Raw genomic sequence first — 21,016 nt, 5'->3', positions numbered from 1 at the left:
TTCTTAAACGGTTGAACAGCTTTGCAAAAAGCTGCATTCTCCTTAAATTAGGCTGGGAAGAATCTTGTTAATTCAACTATGTCTGAGGTAATTGTGGAGCCATCATCATGGCTCCTTCACACCACCATGTTCCTATACCAAAGGCATTCTCAGATAGCAACATTCTGTGCCAGCTACTCTCCCACTTGATTTTTGGGGACAACTAGGACAGAAAGAAATGAAGCCCCTGTACTTTACCTTTCTAATCAGGGAATCTTCCACTTGCTGATCAAGGAATGATTGCCAAGAAAAATTAAGACCAAAAGACAGCTTTACATGTTGGCATGGGCAATGTATAGAACATACAGGAAAGGCTTTTAACTACTGTTAAGCAACAGTATAGCTTAACAAAAATCAAAATAAAGAAAGCTAAAACCTCAATTTCTGGTAAGCCTGTTAAGAACTCTTCATAGAGTCTGTATATTTAAAAGGCTACATATTGTATTATATTACATTATTGTATATTATATTAATTATACTATATTATATTATACTGTATTATAGTATATTCTGTTGCACTGCATAGAGGAATGTATTATTGAAACGAAGACCTGTCAAAACGCAGGGGTACGATTTGACCACGAGGTGGGAGCATTGCTCATCACACATACCCAGGACACATTAGGCTTTGTATGTACTAGCTGTTCAAGATACAAATATCCTGTAGATTACTGTGTTATAACCTGCAGATGTGCATGTCACCACTAGAATAATAAGTTCCCAGGTCACACACAAAAAAAGAACCTTTTAATTGTCTGTAATTGTTAGCTGAAAACGAATATTTGAATAAACAAATATTTGAATAAACTGCGTTTTGGTCCACGGAACAAAGATTTGCACTGAAACTTTGTATTAACATTGCAAAATCTTTTCCCAGTAGGAGAGAAATGAGGAGGTGGTAGAGATAACCTGTGAAAGTGGTCATCATAGAGTAGCTTGGGTTGGGAGCGACCTTTAAAGGTCATCTAGTCCAACCCCCCTGCAATGAGCAGGGACATCTTCAACTAGATCAGGTTGCTCAGAGCCCCATCCAACCTGACCTTCAATGTTCCCAGGGATGGGGCATCTACAGCCTCTCTGGGCAACCTGTTCCAGTGTTTCACCACCCTCATCATAAAAATTTCTTCCTTATATCTAGTCTGAAATGGGGAGGAATAATTTTGTTGTCAATTTTGTGAGCAGAAAACATTGCAAAAAAGAAAGTTTGTGAATGCAGACAAAAATTACTTCCATGTGACTGCTTACAATTTTCCATTCAAAGTGTTGAAAAGCAACTATTTCACATGGGAAAAGCAGGTTTTCCAAAATGGTTTAAAAATGTTCTATCCCACAGGAAACATTTGATGAACTACTTGTGCTGCTGATGTCTCTGATAGGGCTGTGTCTTTATGTGGGAAATGGCAGTCCCATATCTCTTTTCTTGGAACTGAAAAAAAGGGCAGTACTGAGTTACAAGCAGTATCTCCCACAGAAAAAAGCCAATAATACGAAGATTAGATTAGCATGAGAAGGAGACTAGCCCACGTTCAAGAGACTTGCACAGGATTTTGAAGCAGTTAAGACTGAAATCTAAGGCATGACTGCAGCTTACATAGCCATCCTCAAGCTAGCTTTAAAGTAGTTGGCTTTGGTACAGATAGACTCAGTCGTATGAAGCTCTGGCTAGATGCATACGTAGGTTCCTCGCTGTTTCAGCGAGCCTGATCCCTGTTTCTGGAGGCATGCCCACTTAACTGTTTTTGGGTAGCTTCAAGGTAACTCTGACACAGAAGCTATGTTTCACACCTGTGACTACAGTGTAGACATGCAGCTTCAATGTCTTCGTGTCCACATGGGATAGTTATTCTGTGTCTCCCTGGCCGCTTGGTTCCGCATGTAGTAGAAGGACAGAAACATTTTGGCATGTATGTATTCCTATAACAAGATATTACAAGAACTTACTTTGTATATGCTCAAAAGCAGCCTGGACACAGATCCTGCAAAGATTTATGCAACATATACTCTGCAGCTTTCTCCTCTGGGTGCAGGATGCCTGCGCAGTAGGACAGGGTAGCAGAGTGACCTCAGTTGGGTGCAGGACTCTAGCTGATGCTAATGGGTGGTGGTGAGAAAGCTGAAGCTCTCACAGTAAATCTACACAAATGGGCACCTGTTTAATACAAATACACCCCAGCTACATATTGAACAGAAGCTGTAAAAACCAAGTACCCTTGACCCTGCAAAAAGTCCAGGCTGAGTTTCACCCACCAGCAAACTACACATGGTGAGTGCACCTTTCTAACTCCCCCGCTTAATCTTTTTTTCCAGCATGTGAAAGACCATGTACTGGCACGTGAGAAAACATATGTTTGGGGAAACCTTTCAGTAGTCTGCAAACAGCTATTTATTATCCATGGATAATGTTCCTTTCTCCACATCCCTCACATGGCTGGCAAGGAGACTTGCTCTGGAGTGAGTAATGGAGAGAACAGGTTGTGCAGTATTTGTCAAAACAGAAGCACCACCCTAGCACTTCCCTTTCTAAGGTGCATCATTTACAATTTTTCTCCTGATTTCTATCAGTGAGATTATTAGCTATAATCTGTCTCTACAGTGTCTGAATGAAAAACATTCAGCCTTACAAATTGTCCTTGCGTGTTTACAGTTGCTTGTTCACTGTAATCAGCTGGTCCCATGGTATTGGTCTTTTCCCTAAGGGGATGATCAGAATATTTTCTTACAGGAGAACAAATAGACATTAAATAACTAACACCACACAAAGACTAGCAACTTGCAAGGAACCAAATTCACACCCTCAATCTTCAAGTCAGCATGAAACATTCACTTCTTGGTCCTCCAGCCCAACTAAATAGGTGCCGCTAGTCTTTCTGAGATGTTGAGAGTGCAGGCCTTCAAATGTAACCTGGTCCTCAAAGTCACGGATACCCAGGTCTACTCTCTTGGCTGGGCTGATGCTCCTGAGTCCTCCTAAAGAAGCCCCAGTGTTTCTGTATCCACCTGGTCCTGCCGGGGCTGTAGCCTTCCAGAGCAGCTGCTGCTCAGCCATCACCCACCACAGAGGGGAGAGTAGCCATTCTGCCCATTAATTCTTCTGGGGCCTTGACAGTTACATACAGCACTGCACATATTCATGAACATCTGAAGAGTCACATGTTATTTGAGTATTTGTGCTTAAGTTCTGCATGACCACAGAAAGAGTTGTGAATGGTACTTGTTCAAGACTGTTTTCCTGACAGATACTTAACTCAAGTGCGTAAATAATATGACCTCTTAACAAAATAATTGAATTTTCCTAAACAATTGTTGCTAAGGGGCCTCTTTAAAAAAAGTACATATTTATGTGACTGAAATTAACACACGCTGCTAGATGAATTTTTCTACATTTTTAGTTGAGGTATCACACTTTCTTCTTACTTATCACTTTGCTAGAGCAATAGGAATTTTAAGTAATTTCTTAAAAGGAAGCAATAAAAGAAAACACGGTATCATTCTAAACTGCAGTACTTACAATGGGGTTTCTTTCTTGACCATCAAAACAAAGTACTGTATTATTTACATTTAGGAATAGCTGTGTTTCAGTGCATTTCACTGATACATACACAAAGAAAATGCTACTGCCAACGTTTGTTTCTGTTTATTTTGCTACCTAATACTTTAGCAAGTGCTTTTGGAGGAACTTGGGTTCAGATACTATCTCAGAGCCCTGTGGTACACAGCTGAGAAGATGCAAAAAAGTAAACATGCCACAGACCTTACAGATGTTTTTCCACTTTGGTGAGGCTACTAAAACATCTCTGGACCTCTGCACTAGGCTCAGACTCATTTGAAATTATTCCCAGATGCCCAAGAAACCGTCTTATGGCTTGGGATTGCTTCACTTCAACAATGTTTCAGCCACACCCCTTTTCTACAGCATCCTTAATAGGACCTCTATGCTGATGTGCTCACTCCTGCTTGCTTCCCACACCTGTGGTTCGACAGCGCTTGGCAAATTCCCCCTCAGACAATTAAGTCAAGAAAGCTTTCTGTTTGTATTGGCATAGTATAACATGCAATCATGAAAAACAGGGACACCTTGTGCAGATTTTTTTCTTAGCTCTCTTTTTTGCATCTCTCATGCCGCCTGTCCTAACAGAGAGCAGAATATGGCCCAAAGAAAGTCAGAAGGATAGAACCTCACAAATCCGCATTTCCTATTAAGCAACTCTAATAATCCAGGATTTTTCTTGCTGGCACTGCACAAAAATTGATGGATAAAGCTTACCAACAGAACAAGTAAGTGGTGCTAGGCAGTATGTGAAAGGGATGATTTTCCCCCAGAATACCCAATGGCTTTTTTTGAGTCTAATGACTGTTTCTGTTAAGTCTGTTTCTGGTTACCACACAAGTTTTTGGTTTTAGAATAAACTGCGGATGTTTAGGAAACAATAGATTGCATATAAAAATGGGTGACAAAATGTAATAAAATCTTGTCTTTACCATCTGTTTTCTTTGATTCATCCTCCACATTAGACTGGTCTTTTTTGTCCAACTTATTGTCTTCCTTTAATTCACCTAGAAAGAAGCAGTAAGAAACACTATAAGCATTTTAATGCAGACTGCAGTTTATTAATGTCTGTAACCCAATCAAACTGCAACATCCAAAGGAGACGTTCCTTAGGAGAAAAGGTCTGAATTCACAAGGAACTGGATTAACACGTTTTCACAGAATAAAATACCAGACAAAATTTATCCAACTCCTACAGAAAATCAAGCTTTACAATCTACTTTTGAATTTATTCTAATTGTTAACACCTTTTTAAGCACACATACAAAATCATACTCCCTCTGGTTGTACGTAGGCCATCAAAAACCTGAGCGCAACCTTCATTTCAAAATCAGGACTCTGAAACATTTTTGCATTTAAAGGACTAAGATCCTGCAAGACTTCATCATAAGTCTCTGCCTTAAAGAACCACCTTAGATATCCCAAAGAGTCCTATATAATTTTGTCTTACTTTCTTTTAACAGTTTCTTTTATCCACAAATTAATTTGGCTTGGTCCTTTGATGATGGTGTCAGGGAACAAACAATCATCCTAGCACTGATCACTGGCTTTAGAGTCTCTGTAGCAAACCGGGAAAGCAAGGCCTTTGGCAGAGCAATGGTTGATGCAGAATGAAAATGGCAACTTGAGCTGGGGTGTATTTTATGAAGCCAGGAAGATTAACCAGAGTCATTCTCATTTTCTGTCCTTTATTAGTCATACAGCAGAGCACATCAGACCTTCCCAGACCATCCCTTCGTTGAATGAGAATGCCAAATGCAAGATCAAATGAAAAATAACTTAAAGGGAGAGCTTTAGCAGAACAGGACTCTTTCAGCTGCAGTGTCCAAACAGCAGCAAAGAAGGTACCCTTCCTCCAGATGTCCAGAGAAGCAACAGCAGCCTGCCCAGATGGGAGCAGGCAGCTTGTCCTTTCCCCCCAGAGGAGTAGCAGTGAATTTGTGACCCACACCTCAACACAAAAAGGTGTAAAAGTCTCACTTCACAACTTTGTAAATGTGAGGTATGTTACAGGGCTGTATTACAGTGATGCTTATTCCATTTGTATTGCTATTTTTGTTGCTATAACTACTTCCCAGCCTTTGGATCAAGATTATAGGTATTACGTGTTAAAGATGATCTGATCAGCCTTCAAAATAGTCATGGCCAGTGGATATTTATTTTTGGAAGAGCTCAAAAAAAGAGAAATTGTAGAGAAGCAAGGTCTCCCTTTTGTGCCCTAACCACTGGAATATTTGTTATTCTTGGATGACAGAGGATCGATCTCTCTCTCGAGTTAAGCTTCATCACAGTATAAAAGAGGAATGGTTTTCAAATCTTAAAATATTTAACAGGATGGAAAAGACACATCCTGTTCAATTATCATTCAGAGCCAAAACTTTTAATGTTTTTCTTGCTAAGCTCACTGTGTGGGTGAGAGAAAAATGAAAGCAAGATAATACAGGACAAGCAGCAACCTCCTCAGCTGATCACACTGCCACTAACTTGGGCTCCTGGAACAGAAAGGTATGAGCAGATCCAAGCAGGGCTGAGATGTCTTCTGACAAAGGTGGCCTCTAAAAGAAGGACACTGTCTTCAGGAAATGAAATTAAAATGTATCTAGCAAAGCACAAAAGTCTTCTCACATTTCCTCCACCATCATAGTGGAGTAATGGGTGATAGTAATGATGAGCTAATAATGCTTTATTTGACCATTGCATAAAGAAGTTGCTTGACCCTAAGTGTGTGCAGGACAAGTTGATGAACATCCACACATACGTTATTTCACAGTTTGACCTCTCTGAGAAAGCACACGGAGCAGCGAGTGACTGAGAGACTTTAAACTCATCTGACAACACAATTTCTGAACTTTCATTGAATAGAACTTATTATGAATAGGGGACTTCTGAGTATTGTAATATCTACCCTGCCATACAGCCAGCAGCAGAGCAGAACGATGAACATAATGATCTCTTTGAAAGGGATTACAAAGGCAGAGAAATAATAAGGCAAATACTTTACAATGAAATATTAACATACAGGCATAAAGGAAGCTGTGGTGAACCCAGAGATATGAATGTTAAGATTTCATCAGTCTCCAAAGACTCTGCAGTGATTGTACGTCATAAAGGCCTTTTCCCATAAATTAAGGAGCGGAATTTCTTTTCCTAAGGAAGACACTAACTTTCAGAAATCATTATAATTCCTTTCAAAGCATTTTTGACAGCTGCAGCAGAGACATTGCAGAAAAAGGTACTGCCAAAATCACTAGAGCACACTTAACCCCTGTATTGTTAGAAGCATGTAAAACAAAGGATTTCAGAAGAAAAGTCTGATGCAGTCTAACTGGGATTTCGTATGTCCCCAACCTTTTTGTCTCCTTGCAGGGGCCCATTCCTATTCACCCACATAACACTGTCTGAAGAAAAATCCCATACGTAAGAGAGCATAACAGCTCGGATCCCCATAGTCCTTCTAATCCAAAAAAAACCTAATGATGAAGAGATCACTGGGAAAGGCCAGCAGACAAGTGAAATACATAAGAATCATATCAGGAATGTTTTAAACAGAATTTCTGCCTCTGCTGCCATCTAAACTCACTGCCTGAGTCTGGGACTTTCAAAGCCTGTGTGCTCACTCAGGCTTTTTCTAAGAGGATGCTTCCGAGCCTGAGTTTTTTGCTGGTTTTGGACTGGCTGATACTAGCCAAGTTTCCGACAAGTCACATCTGGCTGTACTGCCATTTTTTGACAATGGCTTCATGGAGGAGGAGCTGGGGAGGGAAGGACATTGAAATGGCCAAGAGGCAACTGATCTGTTTTCATGGGTCTAATAATTTTTTTTAATGTTTAATGCAATTTTCAAACATTTTTTTCCACCTTTTTTGGATGCAAAACATGGTTCGTATTTTAACTCAGTTCTATAGCAAGTTAGAACACTGGAATAAAATTTCTGACAAAAAATAATCTAAAAAAAATGCTCTTGACTCCCCTAATAAAAAAACTGAGCAAAGGAAGCATAAATGAAATAACTCATAAAAACAGAGACGGGGAAAAATCCTCTGTCCCAAAACATACTGATATCTGAGACTCAGTTCAAAGATACCTTTAATTGGCCTTAAAAAGGGTTTATAAGCCAACTTTGACTTCTCCTCTGTCAGTTACCCAAGCAACGAAGCTGTTCATTAAACCAAGAATATTTGTTTCAGCTTTTCAGCCTGTGTATCCTAACAGGCTGCTTCATTTCCATGAGAAAAGTCATTTTTTCCTTTCCTCCAAAAGTGCCCAATCAGGTACGATGACCCCCATCTTCTATGGAAGCACACTACTTGGGAAATTTAGTTTCCGATTCCCATATGCAGATGACTATGCCAATGTCCAGGAAGAGGCTTTGGGCCCAGGACATCCTTTTTCAGGACATTAGGTTCCCCCATCACTGAGGTGAGTTACTGGTTTTAGGGCTGGATTTATGTTTCAGTGGAAGGAGAGAACTCACCATTCTGGACATGCTGTTTCTCTTCTCCCACTACGTGATGAGAGTCCATTCCCTTATCTGTCCTAGGTGCGTTTTTCCCTTGAGAGGCTTCCTGTTTGTTCACCCCAGTTTGCCGAGTCCCATTTACATGATTCTTATTGGAATCTGCGCTTTTGTTTTCTCCAGGATTTGATTCTTTGCTGTTCTCTGTCTTTACTGCTGTGGCATCTTCAGCTGGCTTCTTCTCATCCTTTTCATCTGTTTTCTTTTCATCTGTTCCCTGATGAGCATTTTCCTCTGCTTCTTTCTTAGCTTTTTCTTCTGCATCCTCAGCAAAGAGAGAAGCAAAATGAGGAAAGAAATCAGGATTATCAGTCAATTTGACAAGAATGATACAACTCACACATCTAAATCTACTTCAGCTTTTTACATGCAAACAGCTTTTACTTAGATAAATGTAGGAATTGACTTGACAAGGGAAAAAGAGCACAGGAGACCATTTAAGAAAATAGTCTGAAAAAAACACCCCGTGTTGGCCTAAATGTATATTATGTGCATGTCCTTTTTTTACCACATAAGGTTCACCTTTGAAAATGCCGTTCCTCAAAATTCTTAAAAGGCAAACTAAAAAGAGGTATTAGCTATTGAAGGCTCTAGGGGTGCCAAGGTTAGTTTTGTTTTTGACACACAACAATCAGTCAAATGACATTCAGATTCTCTCATACTGTACCATGTAACTAAGCACAAAAATGTCTTGATTCTTTGATATCTACTTTTTCCCCCTCTTGTTCCAGGTTGCTTCCAATGCCAGCTTCCTAATCTTTTCCCTTCCACTTACTGTTATCCTTCCTTTATGGCTCTGTCCTTTCTTGGCAGACTAATATATTGCTATTAGTACTTGACCTTCCATCCCAAAAAGTCTTACAGTCAATCACAAATACGCAAAGATATAAATTCAAAAGTGAGTGAACAACAGCAGCATCTCAAAATATTGTCATTCAGAAAAAAAAAAATAAAATCACAGAGAAGCCAATTTCCCCCACTCGAGATACTGCTGCTCTTCTTATCCAAACCTTGGGTCCTCATGCAACGCTTACTTATAACAACAGCTGCAAATTACTTTGTCTCCAGGTGTTGAGACCACTACATTTCTAGTCCAGGTCAGGTACAGCATACCCCCACAGACTCAGCTGCAAAGGCTCTGTGTGGATTCCTGCGTCACACTGGAAAGCAGGACGCAACCACAGTCCCTCAGCGCAGTCCTCAAGTTATTAAACCCGGCTGAGTGCACACAGGCTCTGGGCAGAGACTCCATATCTTTCTCTCCCTTTTCCATGATCAGTAGAGAATGAATCTGTAAAAGCAGTTGAGTAGCTGAACACACAGTCAGTTTGGAACGTGCAAGCTTACACAGCTTCGGAGCATATCTAAATCCATACTGAGTCTAAGCATTCAGATGTGACTGCCCTATGCCTGTATTCAAGATTTTGGGTCTGCAATATCCCGGCCCACCCATCACCCCATCGTGGACAACCAATTGCACTTTAATTGTGATAGAAATCACAAAGAGATGTATCTCCTGGTTTCTGAGAGACTGTGTCAGCTGAGGAGTGGACGAACAGATCCTACAAAACACTGAATAAAGTCTACCTTGGTCCTATGGAAGCGTTCTTGACACCTATAGGAAGATGTTTTGTTTGTTACAGGAGCAGAGTTTTGTCCAGTGAGTAAAAATTACAAAAGAATTTCTAAGTGTCTTGTCAAATATTTCTTATAAGTGAATCAGAATCAGTTTTGAGAAAAATGTACCAATGGGATACAAGAGGGAGAGGGGGAAAGCTGTCTTTATAAGAAATGCCAATCTATATTTCCTTGCCAGCAGCTAACTAAAGTTAATTAATTTATAAACGAATAATTTATGGCTCACATGAAAATATAATTAAATTAGATATGAGCCTCCCTCACTTTATTAATCATTCCTGAAATCTATGGTAGCTTCCATAGATATCTCAACTATGCATGTTCACATTTTCCCTGGAGTCTCATGGTATACAGAAGGATTCCTCTCCTTTGGGGATCTGAAAAAAAAATGCTGCATTTTGCACCTGAACCACAGGAGAGAGATTCGGCTCAGGATACTGGGGCTTGCTACAGCACCATTGGACGAGTGCCTCTTGTCAAAATTAGCGTCAGAAAATGCTTTATCTAAATGGTGCTTTGCACATCAGGGTGTTTGTTTATTCTGTTTTTTAATTTGTAGCTATTTAATGATGATCCTTTAAGCAACAAGAGATCAGTAATAAACACACTTACTTTGCCCACACAGTCCGAGAAATTTTCTATAAATACCACACTCAGGATAAAAACAGCTCACTGATGCTTCTAGGGACAATGCCGTTACCAAAGAGAATACAGTATTCTACAAATAATTTAATAATAATAATAATAGTAGTAGTAGTAGTAATAGTAATAGTAATAATAGTAATAATAATAATAGATGGGCTTCCTTCCCTTCTGATCTCCAGTTGCTATTTGTTGTCAATCAACAGTTAAATGCTGTATCTGTCTTCTCTTAATGATTCTTATTTTTATTGGCAGAGCATCTTGATGTATTGCAAGACACCAGTTTGACGGGGGTCGGCAATTTAAACTCCTGCTGTGCAGCAGGCCCTGCTGCATATGGCTAAGACAGGCAAGGCAGATGGAGGGGGGTGCAGAGACTTGCTGCAAGTCAGAAGCAAGACAGCAGCTGAGCAAAGGTTTTGATGTGAGTGCTCTGGAGCCCAAGAACAGTTCCTTAGTCCCCAGCCCATACGAAGGTATGCGGAGTCATACGTTTGTATAAATCTTTCAGGATAAAAGAAATATGCATGCTTGTACTGCTAAATGCACCCAGAAACAGAAATTATGGGAAAGTCAATGAATTCAGATGAACAGAAGCTGAGACTGCTTTCTGAATCTTTGACCCCTAAACCAGGGCCCTGATTCAAGCTATGGGCGATGAAGTTTGACAAAAACATGAAGTAAATCAACTGTTCAGGGCTAAACATTGTCAGAAAAGTAAAGATAAAATTACCTACTCAGGGGCTCCCATGTCTAATAATGTAGACTAGTGAGCTCTTCGCTTTCCAGTGATCAACTAATTCTTCCATAGACTACCCTCAGGAGCTGCTAGAAGGATTTTTTTTTTTTATGAGGCAATTAAAAATAAAACATTCTCCTCTCCAGCTAAAGTATTAATAACCAAACATTTATCGCCAGGATACTCTGTAAAGAATGGATATGAGATACTGCATCAATACGTATTGCCAGTAGCAGCATTAGTTAAGCAATGTGTGCACATCCACTTGAATCATAACTTGACATTTACATGTGCGCATTTAGAAAAAAGTCTTTATGCAAAGCAGTCACTGCAAGTGGGTACGAAGCACATTTAAAAGTTAAATAGCCAGAATCTATTATGATTTACTCCATATATTTGGTTTAGGTGAAATGTAAGACATGTTTTATTTATTTCCCCACAGGTCTCTCTAGCATATAGGATTTTTAACTAGTAGATAAGCAAATATGTATGGTACATGCTGAAATGAAATTCTTAAAACTAGTTAACTGTATTGGCTTCATTCACTCAACACTCTTATACTGTGAGACACTGACCATGTTAAATGCTTTGCTTGTCTGATTATAGCTTTAATTTGTGCGGTCCACAAAAACCTGTGAAATAATAAATACCAATTTTACAAAAAAAAAAGCTTAAAAAAGTCCCTGGCAAATAAGCAGATTTTGAATTATGTTTTTGTTTTCATTTTCATGGAATGCCTAGAAAGGCTTTTCCTGAATGGCAAGTTTTAATCACAAGGGAAAATTTATTTTGAAAAATAATGCATGCTTTCCTGCACCTTTAGACAGGCCTTTCAGCTGGAGAGGAACAATCTGCTCTGGCAAATAGGAGAACTACACCAAATCTTCCATCAGCCCTGAAGCCAAGGCCACATAATATATTAAAATCGAACTCCTTCCATTTACATGAAATACAACAACTCCATTAAATAAGGGTTTGAGTAACAAGCATTCAGCTCAGACAAGAAATTGTATCACAGTTTCATGAAGAAAAAAAAAATTAATCAGTGATACATTCCTCCTTTGGTGGTTCCAAAGCTGGTCTAAACCACCCCAGGGCTCAAGGAGACCTTGGGCAATCATCCAGCCCCCGGAAGCAAGGGGCAGTTATACCTAAGTCCTTCTCAACAGATGGTTCTCATTAGTTCTGAAAGATCTCCAACAATAGAGATTTGCCAATGTCTAACCTATTATCAGGTTATAATCACCTGCCAATTTTTTCTCCTCTTAACACCCCAGGGTATTTGAATTAAAAAATAGTTCTTTTATTTTGCAGCTGCAGTAGGCTTCAGAAAACTGCTTTCAGCTATAGATCTCAGCTATAAAGCAAGTTATCATTTGCATTGCTGTACTCTGTATTTTCTGCAACTGGTCCATATGTTTCCTAAACTGCAGTGGCCAAAACTGGACACAGCACTGCAGTGGTGGCCTTGTTACTGCTGGGAAGATGGGAAGAATGCCAGAGCGGTCTTAGAAACAAGGTCTGTTTCGGGGGTTTTTTTTGGTTTGGGGTTTGTTTTTTTGTGGGGTTTTTTCAATAAGATGACTATATTGAGCCATGATCAACTTGCAACCAACACAGCCCTCATATTCTTCTGAAATATTTGCTGTCCCTCCCTGTTCATGACATTGTGAGCATTTGCAGCATAGTTCCCAATTCATTTTCCAAGTTATCACTAGAAATATGAAACCAGCTGTGCATCCAGAATATCCTGTCCTTCTCCCCTGAACTATCACCCATACCTCTTTCAATCTTAACAGCAAACAATTGATAACCTATCTCTACAAATGCTGTTCCAGCTATTTTTGCACCCACCCTGAGTCTGACTCATGACTTTAGGGGACCTCCCTGACGATTATTTTTTTTCCTCCCATTGTCCATATCCTCTTCATTATGTACACTTACACGACATAAGAAGAGTATAAGACACAGATGAGTCACAATATTCCTATCCTTCTGTATTCAGTGTAGGTTGTTGACCTTGAAAAGCAGATTCTTTCAAACTAATACTGCTTACTTGGAGAATAATTTGATTGAAGAAGAGCTTGAAGAAGAAGAGGTCAAAAGAATTTTTATTCTTTCACAAAGAAGCCTGGCTGTTACCTTTGGTGGCTTGTGCTTTCCATTTCTCCCGGTTCTGCTGCACCACCTCAGTCCAGGTGGCTTTAAAACATTTGAAATCCACAGTGAGTATGGAGCAGTTGAGTGAGGCACTTCCTTCGGACCCAGTGCTCTTGACACTTGATCTTTTAACTTCAGCAGGACTAATGCTATTCAGACTGGGACGGAAGATCACAAAACACAGAAGAAATCAGTATCCCATACACCCAAATACAGCTAAGAAGAAATAATGACTGTAAGTCTAGATAACTTAACAGAGTCAACCAGGAAAAACAAAAACTAAGCTTGAATCCCTCATCCTCCCCTTTCTCCCTCCCACCTCAGGGCAACCGATGTTAAAGCTAACAGCACAACCTGAGCCAGTATTAGAAATAAAGGGCAGCTTTTCCCTGCTTATTTTTTGGTACCTGTAGTCCCTAAGAAATAGAATTACTCAAATTGTTGCCATTACCTTTGTTGTGCTTCTTACTCCCTAAATATTCATTGGAGAGTCAGACAATTCTAGAAATCAAATATGTCAAAGGAAGAGCCTCCTAAAATTCCCCAGTGGGGGCCATTAGGCACAGGACAGGAGGCCAACTTCTGTCCAGGGCTTGATGACCTCAGCTGAGGCTGAAATCAGGCACTCATTTCAGTTACAGACCCTACAGTTGTCTTTCAAGGATGGACACTTCATTGTGCACATTTTAATAAAGGCAGCAAGATAACTGACATAGAAAGATATTAGTGCTTGCTCTTTCTGTAACAGCCCAAGAGTAAAGAAGTCACCTGGGAGAGGGAATCCTGGCTTGATAGCCCTGCTCTAGGGAGCACTTGTCATGTGACATTTGAATCCCAAGACATGCCCTGTCTGTGAAACTACTAAAAGAGTCGTTTCTCTACAACAGCAGAGCAGATTGAATGGTCCAAGACTCGTTACACCCAAACTCCAAGTGAATTCTGGTGGTACTTCACCCATTTGCGTAACCCTAAATACTGTCACTAAAGTGTGCTTGTACTTCCCAGTCCTCTTTTGTATTTCAATTCCATTTATACCTCCAGACATGAAGAAATGAGTGCCTCCCAACGACTCCCTCTGCCTTCTCTTTGACATTTGTGACTGAGAGAGCACTAAAGTTCACCTGATTGCATGGCTACTACCATTTGTACTCACTGCCTTTGGAGGCACAGCTTGGGTTCATGCCAGCCTCCCTCTTTGCCCTCCCCTGGGCTGGAGTTTCCTTGCAACAAAGTCACAAGGTGAGCTGCGGTGTCGGCAATGCAGATATGGGGCTTTAAGCCACATGGAAGACATATGCTGTGGGGAGGAAACCGGGGGAGTTGGGCGCAATGGCAGCATGTGCAGAGTGAAGGGAGAGGGTGCGTCGTTATTCACCTGGAACGCCTGAACCCGGACATGCCAGAGCGGGAAGCTTCATCAATGAGTGGAGTGACAATCTTCTCGGTCATGTCGGTCAGCACAGTAAAAGTGGGTTCCACGATGAAATCAATGAAACCTGAGCAGAAACATAAGCAGAGTCAAGCAGGCAAGAGTGTGCAATTGCTGTGCAGGCAAGAGCAATTTATGTGGAGTCACTGCTTCAGTGATCGCAGACAACCACACTGTAAAAGACAGACTAAAAAAATTATACCTCGAAAGAGGGATAGGCAAATACTAGAAAGGGAAAACAGAGTTATACATTAATCCCTGACCCAAGAGCCTGGATATAGCATACAATAAAAGGTACCTACTTAAACACTGAAAAGAAATTGTGGCAAATCAGAACATAAACAGATGCATCAGAACTTGTTTTGTATCAGGAGTGTGATATTTAAGCCAAATTTCTAGCGGATTTGGATAAAACCCAGTTTCAAAGATGAACTCTCTAAAAGCTGAAAATTCATATAACAGTAATAATACTGGTAAGCTTTGCTGGTGTGGAGTTACATGCAAACCTCTCTTACTGCATATCAGTGGGTTGCTGTGAATATTCTCCTCAGTACTTGGCCAGCTTGTTCTTCTTGATAACAGAACAGATTTAGATGCTTTTCCCCCATTTTTTAATATAAGGAAAGGAAAAAAATAAAGGGCCAAATAATTTCTACTTCAGTAAACAGTTTGGCAGAGATGAATATAGCTCTGATCTGAATGTTGGGAAGGGCAGACTGAGGGGCCCTGTGGCCATAAGATCATGAGATGAAGGAAAATCCAAGTTGCACGGAAAAAATGTGAGAGTGAGAAGCTTACAGTACCTTACACCTTCCCCTAAATTCTCACCTGGGGCAAAGGCTATTTTTTATGTTCATTTTAGCACTTCACTTAGCAAATTTCTTAGTGTGGCAGGTAGCCAAGAAAACAATGATGTCCTTAATCCCTCCTAAGGCACATCAGGATTCAGGTCTTTCCCTACTGTTATGATTTTTAAAGATTTGGTAATTATCAACTATTAATTATACATTTATAATATTATCATTTCTCTGACTGGCTCGTGATATGTTTCTGTGACAGACCATGGCGATTCTAGGTGATAACAGAACAATGAAAGGAGAAGAGACCACATGGGCTAGGCACCTGAATTCACAGATGCTTTGATCCACATCTTGAGTGCAAAGCACTTGAGCATCCTTCTAGTTCAATTTCGCTCCTCTGGTTTTTGCTAAATTTCTAAAAGGATGGGTAATTAAGCGTATTTTAATGCCTAGCCAAATTTAAAATGTTACTTGCAAGTTCTCAGAATTTCATACTAACATTCTCTAAATCTGGAGAAAATATGCATTCAGTCTTATCCGAACATCTGAATCACGTGCCTCCATAACACAGAGGCAGTCTTATCTATTCAAATTTAGGGAAAAAAGAACTCCTTTCCTCCCAGGGAGTTAATCAGAAATGAATGCAGTATAAAGCTACGACAGGAAATTGTGTGCTAGATCACAACCCAGATAATCCCAGCAAACTTCATAAAATTTTTTAAAACACTGGAAATTGTACTGACTGAGAACAGTGTTAAGTGTGGCAGAGGAATCCTGATGATAATGAGAACTTGATTTACGTATGTGTGTGTGTCTGACTGCCTATACAGCACAGTGCTGTAAGTTGTGCCTCTTTGGAATAGCCACAGTATTTTTTTTTTTCAAGCGTTCTATCACTTCATCAGGACCCTGTAGTTGTTCAGGAGTGAAGTTCCAGACCATTGGAGGTGAGAAGTTCTCTAGATACCTGCCCATATTCTTCCACATGCCATGCCACCCATGATCATGCTCTCACGGAGCCTGGGTCATATTCTTAAATTGCTTGTTAACCTTAGACAAAACTGAAGCCATATTCCTAAGAAATACCAATAGAAGTATTTTAACTACCCACAGATGTTCAAGATACTGAGAAGTTATTGTAAGAAGGGAGAAGACATCACAGAAGAAGGTAGAGAAGGTGCCATTCTGTATTTCCTCCACAAAAAACTCTCAGGAGAAGAAGTATAATTGTTAATTGCCTCCATGAGATGGTACCCGAAGTACAGTAATGGCTTCAGTACAGAGACCAAATACCAGATTAAGCTCAAGGTCAGTGTTTTAATAACAAATCTCCCAAGCAAAACATCACTAACCACTACAGAGCACAGCAACTACAAAAGCCAACACTAATCTTTAACAGGTACAGCAAAAAAAAGAGCATGGTGCAAATCAGATAAAATAATATCGAGAACAGACGAATCAATATCATGACCCGCAACTGTAACAGATATAAATCCTTCTGATATGCTCTGTTCAATCTGTTATTATCTCAAACCCTTTGTGCCCCATGTTGCGCACGAAAAAGGACTGTCATGGTTTAACTCCAGCCAGCAACTAACCACCACACAGCCGCTTGCTCACGCCCCCCCAGCGGGATGGGGGAAAGAGAATTGGAAGGGTAAAAGTGAGAAAACTCATGGGTTAAGATACGAACAGCTTAATAATTGAAATAAAATAAAATATAATAACAAGAACAATAATAATAATAAAAAGGAAAATAACAAAGAGAGAGAAATAAAACCCAAGAAAGACAAGTGATGCAAATGAAAACAATAGCTCACCACCAACCAACTGATGCCCAGGCAGTCCCTGAGCAGCGGCCCCCCAGCCCACCTTCCCCCTAGTTTTATTGCTGAGCATGATGTTATATGGTATGGAATATCCCTTTGGTCAGTTGGGGTCAGCTGTCCCGGCTGTGTCCACTCCCAACGTCTTGTCCACCCCCAGCCCACTCGCTGGTGGGGCAGTGTGAGGAGCAGGAGAGGCCTTGACTGTGTAAGCACTGCTCAGCAGTAACTAAAACTTGAATGTATTACCAACGCTGTTTTCAGCACAAACCCAAAACATAGCCCCATACTAGCTACTATGAAGAAAATTAACTCTACCCCAGCCGAAAGCAACACAGCAAGTAATACCACTGCCATTTGCTCCACCACCACTAACAGCCCTGAGACGTGCCTATCTCTGGTATCAGACACACGACTGTGTCACTAACTTCAGCAGCAGGGTGATGGGATCCGCTTCCTGAGATACTCAACATTTGCACATAAACACAAGGTCCAGTTTTAAGCATCTGAGAAACAAGTTTTCCCTGGGAGAAGTCTTGCATCTCATCAACAGAGAGAGGCAGAGGTGGCACAAGGGACCACAGGTAAACAAACTCAAAGACCTAGGAGAACTTTTCTTTGTGGTAAAGTGGTATTTTTCCCCTCTATTCCCTGTAACATGAATAAGTTATTCAACTATGTTACCTTAAAATGGGGATTATAATAAAGTTGGGAAACATAATCTGCTCTCATAGAAACAAAACTTAGGACTTTCTTAATAATTATGTAACTTACGCCATATTCCCAAGTGCCTCCCCACCCCTGTGTTCTCTCTGTTCTTACTTAAAGACACTGTGATTTAAATACAGTGATTTAGGCTGCTAATTAAAAACCCTGAATATCAAATAATGAACCCGGGGTTTAAAACCTATTAATGCTAATGACCATTTTATCATCCTTCTTCTTCTTCAGTAGAATGAGTGTGGTAAATATTTATGTGCCCCAGTGACTAAGATGATTTTACCAGTTAACACTGCATGCTGAGGGTGGATTCCAGGCATGTGCCTAGTGTTCACTCATTCCACCTGAGAACGTCAGCACAGCAAACACTGGCTAGAGGATGGTTTCCCTAAAGTCCACCACTGGGGGAAAAAAAAAAAAAAGGAAAAAAGAATCATCAGCATGCATCCGTCAGCCTTTATCCAATGTTTTCTGAAGCTGTAATTTTCTTTCTTGCCCGCCAAAGGACAAAAATAAAAGGATGCTGCTACATTTGTCAGCTGCAAAAGAGGACAATGACAACAAAGGCTGATCTCCAGTCAAACAAGCTTCCTACAGTCTGAAACAGGCAGAGAAGCTTTAACTCCTGATATTCTTGTTGGGAAATACAAGTCTTGGCCTGGTTTTCTTTGCAGTTTGTTTGTCTCCCCCACTCTGATAAGCAGCCTGACTTGTGGAGATGAATCTCTCCTGATTTCTGTACTGCACTGTGGTACAGAAATATCTACCATGCTTATCTGATTGAAGAAGAAAAAGGATGATAAACTGGTCATTAGCATTAACATTAATGGGTTTTAAAACCCGGGTTCATTGTTTGATATTCAGGTTTTTTTAATTATCAATTTAAACTCAACAATTTCTTCATAAACTGAGGCAAAAAGAGAGAGAGACGTTCTTTCTTTTGAGGAAGTTTTTGCTGTTAGATTGCTTCATTTCCGTGGAAAAAGTCCATACTGCAAAACCTTCAGTCTGCATTTGTGAAAATCTTTCATTAATAAAAATGTTTGCCCACTGTTCTTGCATCTGCAGCGACCTTAGAGCAGCAAACCAGCAACTACAAACTAGTCGAGCCACCAGAACAGGATTTCTAGGCTCTGTCCCTGACAGAACCAAGAGCACAATTTTACTTCACAAAGGACAGAGGTTTTTTTATTTGTGGGAACTGATGGCTGCTTTCTGCAGATAATAGCACAATTTGGAATTCAATAAGAACTTACTTTTGCAAAGAAATGTAGTAATTACTATTCCAGGGAACAATTTGTTAAGGCTATTAATCAGGTAAATAAATGAATGGGAACAGATTATTTGTCTGAGAATCTAGCCTACAACTCTGAAAGCCTTACCTCAACAGATAGCCAGAAAATATAAGAGGTTTTGGTTTAACAAAGGAGACATTACAGAAAGACACTGTCAATACGTGCAGCAGACTGAGAAATGAAAATTTTATGTTAGAAGGCAAGATTTATAGAGAGTAGCCTATTAATGTCAATGGATTACTAAACTGCACAAATCAAATATAATGACAAATAGTATATGACTAAATAAGGCTGCCTTTGCATACTGACAAGTGCCTCTTTTATAAGGTGGAATTGTGTTGTTGGTGGTTTAATTTATCATTAATTTTGCAGTGGCTTGACACAAGGGGCATCAGTGCAGAGGTCTCTTGGATCTCTTGGCCTTCCTGAGCAATGGAGCATAAAAGAGGAAGACAAGGAAAATTGATTTCCAAGCACACACAATCCTACGTAGAGGGACCCCATGGGAAGCACAACTCCTCTTCCCTGTAAGGAGTGAGGGACATATCTGAAAGCTGATAGAATGGATGGGAAAGAGAAGTCTCTACATGAGAGAAAGAGAGAGAGAGTTTATCTTTTTCCACAGCACAGGAGTAGGTGTAGTCTGCCCAGGAGTCCTCAACATGGGTTTTAGCTGAGACTGCAGCACTTCAAGTTTGCTGCTGCTTCCTTCCACCGAGCTGCTGGCAGAACACAAATGTCCTCAGCAGTTGTACTGCGCTCTACACACATTCCCACTCTTCTGGGTTACCGTTGCAGAAGACTAAACGTGACAAGTCTGGCAACCAGGCCAGGCTTGCAGAGGGCTTTTCAAGTTCAGATTCTTGGCTGAACTGTCTAAACTTCCAAAGCCAGAAAAATCTGGGATGGGGTCCCTTGGAGAATGGCTTGCCTAACAGGAACAATGAAATAATTTTAAACAGAACCGGCTCTTAGCCACAGATATAAATCTGAACTTTCCTAGGTTCAGGGATATCTTTGCCTTTTTCTTTGAGAGAAATTTCATACTTCAATTTTTTTGTTTGTTTTCCTTTAATACACTCTCTCTCTTTCTGCTTCCGGACTCAGTTCCCTCATTTTTAGGGTCCCTGTTCTCTTTCTTTTGTTACTCCATTTGGCACCCTGTTCTCCATTCGAGGTTAGATCATGTTCTTCTGTTTACTTCACTTGCTTCCTAGGTATAAAAATCCACTCACAAATCCACCTTTTCCATTGTCCCTTTTTGCTCCCAGCATCCTGAACAGTTTTACTTCACTTAGCCCCTCTTGTTTTCTCACCAAATACCAGGCTTGTTGCCTCATCCTTCTCCTACTTTTTCACTCAATAACTGAAAGAGAGGCAGAGAAAGCGCTGTTGGCGAGTCTGTAAAAAGATTTGTTTCTGAATGGGTGGAGCAGAAAAAGGTTTGCTATTTGCTTGGCTTCAGTGAAGAATATTGGTTGGCTTGAAGCACTGGGACGGAAAGGGTGGGAGGAATAAATGGAAAAACATACAATAGGTTTTGCCCAGGTCATCGAAGGTAATGACATTACATTTCCATATCCACAAATGATACTCATATCACGACATGTTGCCGTGTGCTCCTCATCTTCACAGCTCAGGAAACCATGGAGTAGTGTCGTAACT

General features: G+C 40.3%; 1 protein-coding gene across 4 annotated transcripts in view; it reads right to left on the bottom strand.

The window, feature by feature from the left end:
* The window catches only part of PDE1C (phosphodiesterase 1C), a 315,948-nt gene that overhangs the window by 25,529 nt on the left and 269,403 nt on the right, over nucleotides 1-21,016 (bottom strand). For all 4 annotated transcript variants that reach the window (XM_059818717.1, XM_059818718.1, XM_059818719.1 and 1 more), the window contains 4 exons: nucleotides 14,657-14,777; nucleotides 13,264-13,439; nucleotides 8,061-8,360; nucleotides 4,519-4,593 (listed from right to left, as the gene is read on the bottom strand). In XM_059818717.1, coding sequence (XP_059674700.1) covers nucleotides 4,519-4,593; nucleotides 8,061-8,360; nucleotides 13,264-13,439; nucleotides 14,657-14,777 — 672 coding nt within the window. The remainder of the gene's footprint in view (nucleotides 1-4,518; nucleotides 4,594-8,060; nucleotides 8,361-13,263; nucleotides 13,440-14,656; nucleotides 14,778-21,016) is intronic.

The sequence above is a fragment of the Gavia stellata genome, chromosome 6, assembly GCF_030936135.1.
Source record: "Gavia stellata isolate bGavSte3 chromosome 6, bGavSte3.hap2, whole genome shotgun sequence".
NCBI classification, from domain to species: domain Eukaryota; kingdom Metazoa; phylum Chordata; class Aves; order Gaviiformes; family Gaviidae; genus Gavia; species Gavia stellata.
The sequence above is the reverse complement of the archived record's forward strand: the minus strand, read 5'-3'. Positions and strand labels throughout refer to the sequence as shown.